General features: G+C 41.0%; 1 protein-coding gene and 1 long non-coding RNA gene across 4 annotated transcripts in view; one reads left to right on the top strand and one right to left on the bottom strand.

Moving 5' to 3' along the window:
* Window positions 1-4,358: 4,358 nt before the first annotated feature.
* On the bottom strand, window positions 4,359-7,961 carry LOC118570203. 2 transcript variants are annotated; one of them, XR_004943162.1, is made up of 3 exons: window positions 7,741-7,961; window positions 5,065-5,642; window positions 4,359-4,776 (listed from the first exon to the last, which is right to left on the bottom strand). It is a non-coding gene; the product is annotated as an uncharacterized LOC118570203 (long non-coding RNA). The 2 variants fall into 2 exon arrangements; XR_004943161.1 differs by having other exon boundaries at window positions 4,359-5,642.
* Window positions 7,962-8,086: 125 nt separating this feature from the next.
* The window catches only part of Med23 (mediator complex subunit 23), a 46,078-nt gene continuing 41,354 nt past the window's right edge, over window positions 8,087-12,810 (top strand). For both annotated transcript variants that reach the window (XM_036168754.1, XM_036168753.1), the window contains exons 1-4: window positions 8,087-8,242; window positions 8,545-8,576; window positions 8,742-8,829; window positions 11,716-11,840. In XM_036168754.1, the coding sequence (XP_036024647.1) occupies window positions 8,195-8,242; window positions 8,545-8,576; window positions 8,742-8,829; window positions 11,716-11,840 (293 nt within the window). In that variant the 5' untranslated portion in view covers window positions 8,087-8,194. The remainder of the gene's footprint in view (window positions 8,243-8,544; window positions 8,577-8,741; window positions 8,830-11,715; window positions 11,841-12,810) is intronic.

Here is a 12,810-nt window from a genome sequence, read left to right as displayed (position 1 = left end):
CTATGATAATCATACTCATAGCTATGTTAGTTAAGTCTTCTAGGTATACACAGAGATATCAGATAGACAGGTAATCTTCAAACACTTCAAAGGTCTACAGAATATGACATTTAAAATACTTTTAAAATTTAGACTTTCTGGACAGTGAGACATGTCTGATCCTGGCAGCACCAATTTACTTCAGAGAGGAGGATGGGCATTAAAGATGCTTCATATGGAGTTTATCTTCACCTTGGCAAAAATAGCCATTTGGGCAAGAAACTGTTCTTGCCTGGACTGCTTGATCGACTGGATGTGCAGGACCCATAGAAAGGTGACCACTGAACTTTACTTGACAAAATGGTCCTTCAGGTTCCTGCTTCACAGAGGAAATTGCCAGACATTCTACAGGACACTAAAAAAAGTGACCAAGAGACTCTAGCCCTGTGGGCTGAAGACAAATGCCCCAACTTTACACAGGAACATTAGGTGACAGTCCAGGCTGCCAGCTGTCTCTGTCTACCCTGTAAGATTCCCAAAAGTTGCTTGCATCCTTCTCCTGGTTCTCAGGTAATATTATATCCTTCTGAAGCCTTTGATATGGTTGAAGACTAGATAGTTATAATTTCCTCAGTTATGATACAAGATAAGTTAGATATAAAACTTTAGACTCACAAATATAAGATAGATAGGATATCTTCTTTAATATTGTAACTATAATCCTTGCTTGATAATTGTTTTGTTATCTGTAATTTTACTATGTAAAAGTAAACCCTCCTTTTTTAACAAAAAAGAAAAGGGGAAGTGCTGTGGATATCACTCTGTATAAATAAAGTGCTGATTGGCTAGTAGCTAGGCAGGAAGGATAGGATAGGTGGGACAAGGAAGAGGAGAAGGCTGGGAACAGGAAGGCTGGGAGGAGACACTGCCAGCCGCTGCCAGGAGAAGCAACATGTAAAGACACTGGTAAGCCACAAGCCATGTGGCAGTGTAGACTAACAGAAATGGGCTAAATATAAGAGTAAGAGCTAGACAATGGTAGGCCTGAGCTAATGGCCAAGCAGTTTAAATAATATAAGTGTCTGTATGATTATTTTATACGTGAGTTGTGGGACCACAGGGGCTTGGTGGAACCTGGAGAAAAGCTTTCCAACTACATATAAGTATAGTTCTGAACATCTTAAGGCTTAATCATCTCCAACAGTTTATAATAAAAATAACAATTTTTTAATTAAAGCTCTTTTTAGTATCAAGACAAGACTTTTAATTTGTAAACATAAGCTACAAACAGACTGGGAACCTTACATAGTGTACCATTATAGAAAAGTAACAGTTTCTTATATGACTCAATTTACCAAAATAGCCATAACCTAACAATGTCAGCAAAAACAAAGAGGTTAGACATATATCTTTAAACCAGTTTTTGTAAACTTGAATAACTCTTAAGAGAGGCATTCTTTAAGTCAGTGGTTTTTAACTTTTTGTGGGTCACTGTTATGCAAACGTTTTATATGCAGTTGACCCTAGGCTACTCCTGTAAAAAGGTCTTTTGCCTCCCAGGGTCTTGATGTTAAAAAATTGTTCCAAGTTCTTTGTCAGATAATTTAAGGTCATTGTCTTATTGCATCACAAGATAGAAATATCCCAATTTTTGGTGCTCAGTAGTTGTGGCCCTAACTTTAGTTGGCCAGTGACATATATTGGGTGTATGGGATTTCAGTGTAGTATTGAGCCTTTCTCAGGGTAAGCCTTTAAACATAAAAACCATGTTCTGGGGTTGACACATTTCAGTTGACAAAACCAGTTAGTCAGAAGCAGAACTAAAGGGGTTAAAAAGCAAGGTTAGCACATTTGAATATTTGCCCAGAACTATAGACATTGATGGATTAGATCTTTGTTTTAAGGCTACCTATGTAGCCTTCTGATTATTAACTCTGTGTTAACGTTTTTTTTTTTTTTTTTTTTTTTTTTTTATTCCCGAGACTGGGTTTCCCTGTGCAGCTTTGCACCTTTCCTGGAACTCACTTGGTAGCCCAGGCTGGCCTCAAACTCACAGAGATCCGCCTGGCTCTGCCTCCCAAATGCTGGGATTACAGGCATGCGCCACCACCGCCTGGTGTTAAAGTTTTGAGTTAACTTTTTGTTATAAATATCATAGATTTTAACTCTGTCTAATACATTTATAAACCAATACTTTTTTGGTTGTTCTGCTCTGGTGTTTTGTCTGCCAATTTTTGACCTCAGACATAGGGACTTTAAAAGCAAATCTGTGTCTGAAAAATAGGAGGCCATAACCCAATTTCGGATCCAGCTTTTTAATAAAACAGAACAATACAAAACAATTTTTATACAGAGTGTAGTTCTAGTGGCCAGAATGCCCAGAGATAAATTCTGAGCCCAGGTGGCTGGCTGTAACACTAACAGCTGAGCTGCAACCAAGACATACAGAACATAGTAAACACACACATCTAGCATCAATAGTGTAGCAGAAATCAGAGGCCTTGAACCATACCAATGACTCTTTGTAAGGAATACTTGCAAGTAAATCTATAAGGATAAAAAGGTTTACTGTGTGACTCACTGTGTCACACTACAGCTTCCATGACAAGATTGAGTTTTTCCTTCTTTTTTTCCGCCCTCTCTTTCTTCTTTTTTTTTTGTAAATTGTATTTTATTTTTATTTTGGAGGGGGAGGTTGCAAGGGCAGAGGGTGAATATGAAGGGACGGGGAAATGAATGGGATGGAGATATATGATGTAAAAGACATAAGGAAAAAAAAGTAAGTTTTTTAAAATGTTCCCTTAGGCCGGGCAGTAGGGGCACACGCCTGTAATCCCAGCACTCGGGAGGCAGAGCCAGGCAGATCTCTGAGTTTGAGGCCAGCCTGGTCTACAGAGCAAGATTCAGTACAGGCACCAAAACTACACAGAAAAACCCTGTCTCAAAACTAATAAACAAGTTCATTGACAGAAGTCATACCCTGCCTTTAGCTGTACACGACAGATTTCACTACCTTGTTTTTGTGCAATTGTGTGTTAAGATACCGTCTGACTGTGTAGCCCCAGCTAGCCTGGAGTTTGCCATCTTACTATCTCTACCTCCTGAGGGCCAGAATTATAGACGTGTACTGCTGTGCCCAGCTTGCTGCCGTGAGCTGTTTTTCACATAAAAATGTCTGCCTGAAGGATGGTAGATGGGAGAATCCTGCTGTCTGGTCTCTTTGAGTGTAACAGAGAGGGTGCCGTTATCACTAAACAATCTACATTTGACTCTCAGGGGACTCAGTGGAAATGGTGAGCGGTAAGTGGACTCCTAAATAAAACATATGGCAAATTGTAGTTTCCTAGGCAAAGTCAACATTCTTTTACACACATTGTAATTAATAAAAACTAAAACTAAAAAAGAATATAGCTGATTTCTAGAAGTCTAATGTCTATGGATCCAGTAAAATCTCAGAATATTTAAGTAGGACATGGCACTGAAACATGAAGTATGCGATTTTATATTAAAGAGAAATTTTCAGTGACGCCAATGAATCTTTGCCACAAAAGGCAATAGAGATTTAAATGCAATTGGATTCTAGCACAGTTTCAAATAAAGTTATGGCCATAACACCTGTGACAGTGCATAGTATGTATTAAACACACACACACACACACACACACACACACACACACACACACACAGAGAGAGAGAGCGGGGGGGAGAATACAAATAACATGTTGAGTAGATTTGACTGAATGCTCGAATGCTTTCTGGTGTCCATTGAAGAGACTAGAACGGGGCAATGAATCAACTCAGAATGAGAACACTAACATATTCTGAAAAACCACCAGAGAGAACATTATACGTGATGTTTTGCCCAACTTTCCTTAAAGTACATGTTTGTAGGTAAAATAAAATTATACAGCTTTTACCATTTAAATGACTGTAAGGAAATATACTAGTAACCCTCACAAATTCATAGGAAGTTCCAAACTGCTTTTATGGGGAAAGAAAGAAAGGAAGAAATAGACATAAAAGGAAGGGGGAATGAGAAAAGGAAGGAAAGAAAGCAGGGAGGGGAGAGAAAAGTAAGATGCATAGTTCAACAAAGGCTTTCTTTTTTATAGATAAAGGAAGGAGGAGAGAGGGGATGAAGAAGGAGGGAGGAAGGGCCTAAGGGAGAAAGAGTAGGGTGAAGGAGGGGGGAGCAAGAGGAAGAGAAAAAATGTAAACACAAACATTAAGCCAACCAAGCTCCAACCCTGACCTTCTGAGTTGTCCCCCCTCCCCCCAACTCAGAACCCATATGGCAGAAAGAGAGAACTGGCTCCTGCCAAGTGTCCTACACCACTACATGTGTACTGTGGCGTGTATGCAAACACACAGACACGCACTAAACAACGTCAGAATTTATTGAATAACAATATGTTCACAAGGTGTAGTGGTTTTAATGGAAGCACTTTTTCCAAAGGTCCTACCTACCTTGATAATCTGACCAGGGTCAATGAAGCTGCTTTTATGCTAATCTTAATTAGTAATATTAACTCTTATAACACATACCACTCAGGAAATATAGATATATGGATGGGTAGGAATTAATTAATGTGAGTTACACAATGAATACAAGCTAAAGAAGTTGCAACAGAATTCGAGAGGGATGGGTACATTTTCTGTATTGATAAGATAATGAACCCAAATCTGCTGGAGGAAGGAGCGTGCTGCAGAGACAGAAGGGCAGAACTGGGTTCAGAGCAGGAACTGTAGGTCCAGGTCCAAATGGGTGAGCAGATAAGCCGCAGACAGACTTCTAGTCTGTCAAAAGAGGGACAGAGCTGAGCTGAAACATCAGCATAATTAAGAGTTCTATTAGTCCCTGACACACACTTACCTGGTATCAGATGGGTGTGAGGCCATTGATAACCTTGCTAGTTGTTCACCAGTTTATGGAGCCCAGATGAAGAAGTTACACCCTTTCCTTGGTCCAGCATGTCAGATAAGTTTTGGGGCCTGGTATCTCTGATATGATTGTAATATGCCCATATGCCCCTACAATCTCAGTTCAATATGAGAAATTTATAGGGTGGCACCCTTTCTACTTACAAGAACAAGTCATTTATCAGCCGATGATATGTGGATGGTGCTGGATTGATTGTGTTGTTTCCGCAACAACCCTGATGTACAATCATCCTTCAACGTCAAAATGGAGTTCAATGCTGCCTGTAAAGTGGAGTCCCTTGGGGCAAGGCACAGTCTGAAAAGTCATTGTTTTATAGAAGGTAGAAAAACTTAGCATATAGCATAGCCTAAGCTCAATGAAGACAAGGAATTTTCTGCTACTGATATTGCAAATGGCCATGGATCAAAGCAACACAAATTTATTACTTTATAGTTCTGATTATTATAAGTCCAGTATTAATCACTCTAGGCAAAAGTCCAGTTATCAAGATGCCTGGAGCCCTTTGTGGACTTACTAGGGAAGAGTTTGTATTATGACCTTTCTGGCTTTATTGGAAGCACACACTCTTTAACTAATAGTTTCCTTTCTCCACCTTCAAGTCTAGAAACTTCCCAGATTTTTTTTAAACGCCCCCACACACACCCTTAAGGAACTTCAGTAGCATATGACTTCAACCAGTGATTTTCCTCATGAATTAAAGAAAGTTGATCCTCCAAAAGACCTAAGAGATAAAAAGGAAAGCATTTTACAAATCTCCACATCTATTAACAATAAATTCTCAGTAATAAACTCAGGGGTGGCGATGCAAGTCTGTAATCTCAGCATTCAGAAGGCTGAGGCAGGAGGATTAAGAGTTTGGGACTAGCTTGGGCTACCATGTCTGTCAAAGCAGAGCAGCTTCAGCTGCCAGCATGAACCCCACATGTGGGCTGGGGGTATGTCTTGGTTGGTAGACTATGTATCTAGCAAGCAGGAAGCCCTGAGTTCAATCCTTAGCACCACATAAACCAGGTGCAGCAGCACAAATTTATAATCTCAGCATTCAGGAGGCAGAGACAGTGTGGTAAGTGCATTCTTTTAACTAAGGGCTGGCAATGTGGCATAATTAATACCTATGAGGGTGTTCATGATTCTGCCATAACCCTGTATGTTTCCCAGGAGACAAAGGGGGATAGAATGCCAAGGGGAACTAAGGAAGCCTGTATAAAGCTATACACTGCTGCTGTGTTAGGGGCTCAACCTTTGGATGTAAATCCTCTGAGCTAGTGCTGGCACAAACAAAACACTGCTTCCTGGCAGCAAGTCTCAGCGGTCTCCCATCTCTCTGCATGAGAATCCCACAATAATAGAAGGATTAAACCTTCAAGACGGTTCTCTCCTACATGGTGAGTTCATGGTCATCTTGGACTAAAAATACTCTGTCTCAAAACTATAAAATAAAATAAAGACCCCCCCACAGAAACTCTAGGCAGTCTTTACAAGATCCCCAGAAATACCCTCTATTCCCCCAACATGGTATTATAAGTAAGTAATTTATTGGGGGGTACTCTCTAGTGGTACCTCTTTTTATAAGTCATCCATGCTTGAAGTAGGAGTTCCCAGTGATGAAGCTGCCCAAGTCGCCATTCTGCCATAAATAACTATAATAAACTCAGCAGTTCACCAAGCTAGGCTTAAATGGAATTCTTTCTTCAATCTGCCAATGCCCTCTGTTTAAAGTTTGTAAACATTTATTTACATGTCCCCCAGGAAAAAAATCACGTGATAATTTATCACCAGCCAGGGAAGATAATTAAAAAAAAAAAAAAAACATGGACTTAAATATCAATGCTAAAACGATAAAGTTTCTGGAAGAAAACATTGACGGATAGCATCATGGCCTTAGAAAAGATGAAAATTTCTTGATACTAAGATAACAACAACAACAACACATTTAAAGTATTCATTAAAATTAATCTACAGTGAAAGAAACTTTTATAAAATAAGAAAACATTCTAGCACTCAGGTGATTGGGGCAGGATTGTGAGTGAGTTCAAGGCCAACCTAGGGTGTATAGTGATCTCCAGGTTGAAAAGCAGGAGAGGAGGAGACAGGAGGAAAGAAGGTGAAAAAGGAGGGGAGGGGACGGGAGTGGGGAAGAGAGAAAAAGAGGAGGGGAGAGAAGTGGGGGTGGGAGAGAGCAAGCTAAGGCAAGGAAAATTGTTGGCTATATAAGATGAAAAACTTGAATACAGAATGTGTTAGAACCACAAATAGGCTTATGAAAAACTGTCTGGTTGATTGTACACAGAAGATGTAAACAATCCTATCATAAATATCAAGGACATGAAAAACTAATAGTAGTAAAAATAAAGAGCCAGTGCTTTCTGGTTGTAGGGCAGTGTGGCTGAGCAGCTGGCTGCATAGGATGTCAGAAATTTTTCAGGGCAATGAAAAATAGTCTGTTTTTAAATCATATGCTTAACACCGCCACTCAGTTGCAAATTAAAAAAAAATAAAGCTTTTAGCCAGGCGGTGGTGGTGCACGCCTTTAATCCCAGCACTCGGGAGGCAGAGCCAGGCAGATTTCTGTGAGTTAGAGGACAGCCTGGTGTATAGAGTGAGATCCAGGACAGGCATCAAAACTACACAGAGAAACCCTGTCTTCAAAACAAAACAAAACAAAAAGCGTTTGCCTTCTTCTTCTTCTCCTCCTCCTCCTCCTCCTCCTCCTCCTCTCCTCTCCTCCTCCTCCTCCCCTCCCCTCCCCTCCTCCTCCCCCTCCTCCTCCCTCCTCCTCCTCCTCCTCCTGTTTTAAAGGTGGTGACGTGCCCGCGTACCAGCAACTGAGGCTACCATAGAGAAGATATAGTCCATGTGGGCAAGAATAAAGTGATGTCAGCTGTTTCAGAAGATCAGTCCTTGACAGACACCCACTTGGTTGGGCTGTAAGCGAACCCCAGACGTGACGCAGCTCCGGCTCCAGCCAGGAGGTGGTGACCTGCAGTCTAAGGCGACAACTCCCGTATCACCCGGCGGCGCTTATCAGCTTGCCGGCCACCTCAGCGCGCGGAACCATCGGCCAGGGCTACAGACATCTGGGGGGTTGGGGGGGAGTTGTAACGAGAAAGCACCGGGCCCTTCCGAACTTCCGGGCGGGCTCTGTTTCGTAGCGGACCTCTGCAGGAAGCGGCAGAGAGAGCAGGTTCCTGTGGTTCCACCCCTTGGCTCCGTTCTTCCCGGACCTAGGGGCTTCCCCGCGCCTTGCCGGGCACCCCGGGAGCCCGGGACTCGATGGTACCGATGGAGACGCAACTGCAGAGCATTTTCGAGGAGGTGGTGGTGAGTGCAACTGTCCGTAACTCAGGCGGAGGGAGCGGGGAGGAGAAGACGGCGGGCCCCGGCTCTGGGCCTGACCAGGCCCCTTTCCCGCCCCCTTTGTTTTGACATAGGAATCTATACTAGTGTTGGCGGTCCCCAGTCGGCTGTCAGATTCAAAGAAGGCATTGCTAGTTCCCGCGCGTTCCCGATAAAAGTGACGTGACCTATATTGCCATAGAATATTTCTTTAGGGGATACCTCCCACCCCCTCTTTATTATTCAGATCCTTTACTTTTTTTTTTTTTTCCTTTGCTTGTTTGCAGAAAACAGAAATTATAGAAGAGGCTTTCCCAGGGTGAGTATGTGTTAGGGTTTTCTGGGTGGGGTGGGGTGGAGTTGGAGATTTATCTTTGTAAGGTTTTACTTATGTTGGTTTGGGGGGGAGTTACAAGATCTGCCTTGCTGTCTGTGTATCCTTTTAAAACTAGTAGCAAGTAATGTGATGTTTTTTGTTTTTCAGCATGTTTATGGATACCCCTGAGGATGAAAAAACAAAATTAATCAGCTGTTTGGCAGCCTTTCGACAGTTTTGGAATGGGCTTTCTCAGGTGAAACATTTCACGTGTAACATCCAGTTGATAACTTTTGCTTCCTTCTTTTTACTTTTTATATCTACATTGATCTTTTGCTTAAGGTCGTTTAGGAAAGGGAAAAATAAAATTGCCATCATTTTACATTCATATGTAAACTGGAGAACCTGCCTTGAAAGTTCAGTGTAATAAGATCGCAGTGGGAGATGGTTTTAAAATTTTCATCCATGTTAGATTATATAAGGTTATTTTGTCCTATTTTGCTATATTTTGTTTCCACATGGAAGCAGATAATGTTAAACATTTCTTGTAAAAGAGAAATGTCACTATTCAAAAAATTTCCCAGTGTTTATGAGTATGTACCCTCATAAAGGTACTATTATAGAATCCCTGTTAGAATAGTACATTATTTTCTCCTGGTGCACTATTGTAGGGAAATGAGCTACTGAGCTCCCTTTGCCTGTGAGCCAGTGATAATATTGCCCCCCAAGTGTGGGTCCTAAAGACAATATGTGCTTTTTTTTTTTTTTTTTTTTAAATACTTAAGGTAATACTTCAGTGTGAATCAGAAATACATAAGGCAGAAGAGCAGCTCCAAAGGCTAGCCTTCTTCCTTTCCTACCTTAGCCACCCACCCTCTGGTCTGAAGCCAGAGTCCCGGTTGGTGTTCCCTGAACTGTTTATCTACAAGACTGGGTCTCTCTGTATCACCCTGCCTTTGTCTCCTGAGTTCTGGGATTACAAAGTCATCTGCCATCATCTTGTTTTTCTCTTTTAACAGTGCTGGGGCTTGAGCACAGGACTTCTTCACACATGCTAGGAGCACATTCACCTCTGAACTATGTCCCACGTGAGGCACACACTCATTGCCGAACTGTATACCCAGCCTCAGAATTTTTTTTTTTTTTTTTTGGTTTTTCGAGACAGGGTTTCTCTGTAGCTTTGGAGCCTGTCCTGGACTGCTCTGTAGACCAGGCTGGCCTTGAACTCCCGGAGATCCACCTGCCACTGCCTCCTGAGTGCTGGGATTACAGGCGTGTGCCACCGCCCGGCCAGAATTATATTTTTATTTTTATTGAATCACCATATACCATTTGTTGTGTTCAGCACTTAGCTCCTTACTTTTCTCTCCCTTTGTAGTCAATTGGGAAGGTAATGTCAGGTAATTTTAAGAGTTTCTTTTCCTTTCTTATGTCTTACAGCAGTGTAATATATGGTTTTATGGCTCTTCCGCCTTTATTAATTAACCACATACTTTCAAATTTTTCTGGTTTGCTCCCCGCTCCCCTAGAGTTTTGCTATATAGCCGAGGCTAGCCTTGAACTTTCAGTTGTACCCCTTCCTCTGCTTCCTGGGGTTATAGGCATGGACAACCAGGCTTAGCTAGATGTTTCTCTTACCATTTCTACCCTAAACAGTGTGATAGTGAATAATACTTTTGATCGGACATAGGATCAGTTACTGGACATAATATTGCTGAGTCAAAAGATAGACTTTTTTCCCCTTAGTTATGGAGGGGGTGTTGTATAACACATATGATATAGTCTCTATATAATCCAGACTTGCTTGGAACTGGAACTAGATATGTGGTCCAGATTGGCCTTGATCTAGAGACCCTCCTGTCTCTACCTCCTAAGTACTGGGATATAAGCATGCATAGCCATCCCCAGCAATATTTATAATTTTATGGAAATTACCTAATGATTTCTTATGTGTTATCTAGTTTACACTCCCAAAACCAACACATGAGAGTTTATTCCTTAAAGGTATACAATAGAAAGCTAATAATTTCTTACCCTGTGTATCAAGCACTGAGAAATTTCATCTTGATAAAACTTTACTTTTTCTTTCAATAATTAGCATCTTTCATGCATTCTTAATTTTTAAATTTTTGTTGCACTTTTTTTTTTTTTAATTTTGCTTGTGTATGTGTCACAGAACTTGTGTAGAGGACAGAGGACAAATTACAAGAGTGAGTTCTCTCTATGCCACGTGGGTACTGGGGATTGAACTCAAGAGGCTAGCCTTGGCAGCAAAGCAGCAAACACCTTTGCCTGGTGGGCAGCTCACCAGGCAGTTTTTAAAGTGATAACCTAGGCATTCAGGTAGTTAAGATGCGACCCTTCAAGAAGTTTATAAACTAAGAGGGAAAGCTAAAAATAAAACGAGCAGTTCTGGATCCCAGGAGGGTCAGTGATGGTGTGGAAGAGCAAGGCATAGAGAACCTTCTGGGGTGTCCTGGAAGGCAGACTTTGTATGAGCATGACTTTTAATGTTAGGTTTAAAAAACCTAGACGTTTGATTTGTCATTGGAATCATGGCGGGCTCTGATTTGTGTTTATGGGGATTGGATTCATTCAAATTTTGATGAGACTGAGGTGCCCACCCACATTAGGATTTTTCCTCCAGCAAATGGACTATTCCTATCACCCTATAAAGATACTGCTTACAGTAACTTAAGTGAATTTTCCATTGGCCATGAATTTGTTAATATATTCGTAACTACTTTTGGAGGTCTCATGGTAGGAGTTTAATCTATTTAATTGAAAGATTTAAAAATTAATATAACAAACACTAAATTTTATTTATTTATTTATTTGTTTGTTTGGGGGGCAAGGTCTTGCTAGATACAGCTCAGGCTGACATAGAACTTGATATGCAACCCAGAATGGCTTCATACATGCCTTATCCCCTCAAGTACTAGGTTTACAGGCATTTACTACCATGCCCATGGTTGACTCTGACTTGAATCTTGCTCTTTTAGGGATTATTTTAATTTGCTGATATTCACAGTGAAATATTTCATTTACAGTACTGACACATTCCCAAGTATGATATTAGCCATTTGGGTTAGTTAGAAGATGTAACTTCAGGCCTAAAATAAAAGCATTTTCTAATTTTTAGGATTCTCATGAACAGTGCATCCAGTGGATTGTTAAATTTATTCATGGCCAACACAGCCCCAAAAGAATTTCTTTCCTCTACGACTGTTTAGCAATGGCAGTTGAGACCGGTCTCCTTCCACCCAGGTATGTTTGGGTGGGGATGAGCGATACAAAGACCTTTTATTGTAGAGAGGCAGAGTTGATTTGAGGTTGTTATAGAAAGATAAAGGATGGAAAAGGGGAATGGGCTCATAAGAGGCAGGTATTTTGGGTTTTAAATTGATTTTGTTTTTTTTATGTATCTGCATCTTGTGTTAGTAATTGCCACATATATACATCGGTATCCCTGAGGATGCTGAAGAGGGTGTCGGATCCCTTGGAGCTAAAGTTAACAGGTGATAGGAGCCACCTGGCATGGGTTCTGGGAACAGGACTCGGGGCTTCTGCAGGAGCAGTGTGAGCTCTGAACTGCCGAATCGTCTCTCCAGCCATTTTTGTTTAATTTTCATAGTGCTTCATAATTACAGCCCAGTGTAGCGAGGGGCGAAGTCCTAAAAAAAGCTTTCTACACTCATTCATTTACTGGGATCTGTATTGGGGCTATCATTCAGGGACTACAGGTATCGTCTGTTGTGAGCTGGGCTTTCTCATAGCTTGGCAGAGTTCAAAGTTTGCAAAAGAATACAGTCAAGAAGTAGCCTGGCATCCTTGCTGTCTCTCTAAACCTGCCCAGACAACACAGACCATCCCTCTAGTTCTCCCAGAGGTGTGTATCAGTGTCATATTTCATAGACACATAAGGAAATGAAAATGTAATGTGGTCACCTTGAAAAAAATAATTTGCCACCACCTGGTAGATGACAAATATTTAACCAAAAGCTGTTGACAGTTTTTTTTTTTCTTCTCTAGTGAAAATATAGCATAGTGAATATCATTTAGTTCTACTTAATGCTTTCTTCTAAGTAACAACTGGGAAGTGTTACATATACCTGGAACACTTTAACAGAGTAGTTTTAGAAAGCATGCTTGGCATGCACATACGATACCCAGCATCACAGACCATAGCCATTAGAGATTTTTTTAGGGTTCTGTCTTATAACTGGAATATTCTTTT

Source organism: Onychomys torridus, chromosome 19 (genome assembly GCF_903995425.1).
Source record: "Onychomys torridus chromosome 19, mOncTor1.1, whole genome shotgun sequence".
Classification (NCBI taxonomy): Eukaryota; Metazoa; Chordata; class Mammalia; order Rodentia; family Cricetidae; genus Onychomys; species Onychomys torridus.
The sequence above is the reverse complement of the archived record's forward strand: the minus strand, read 5'-3'. Positions and strand labels throughout refer to the sequence as shown.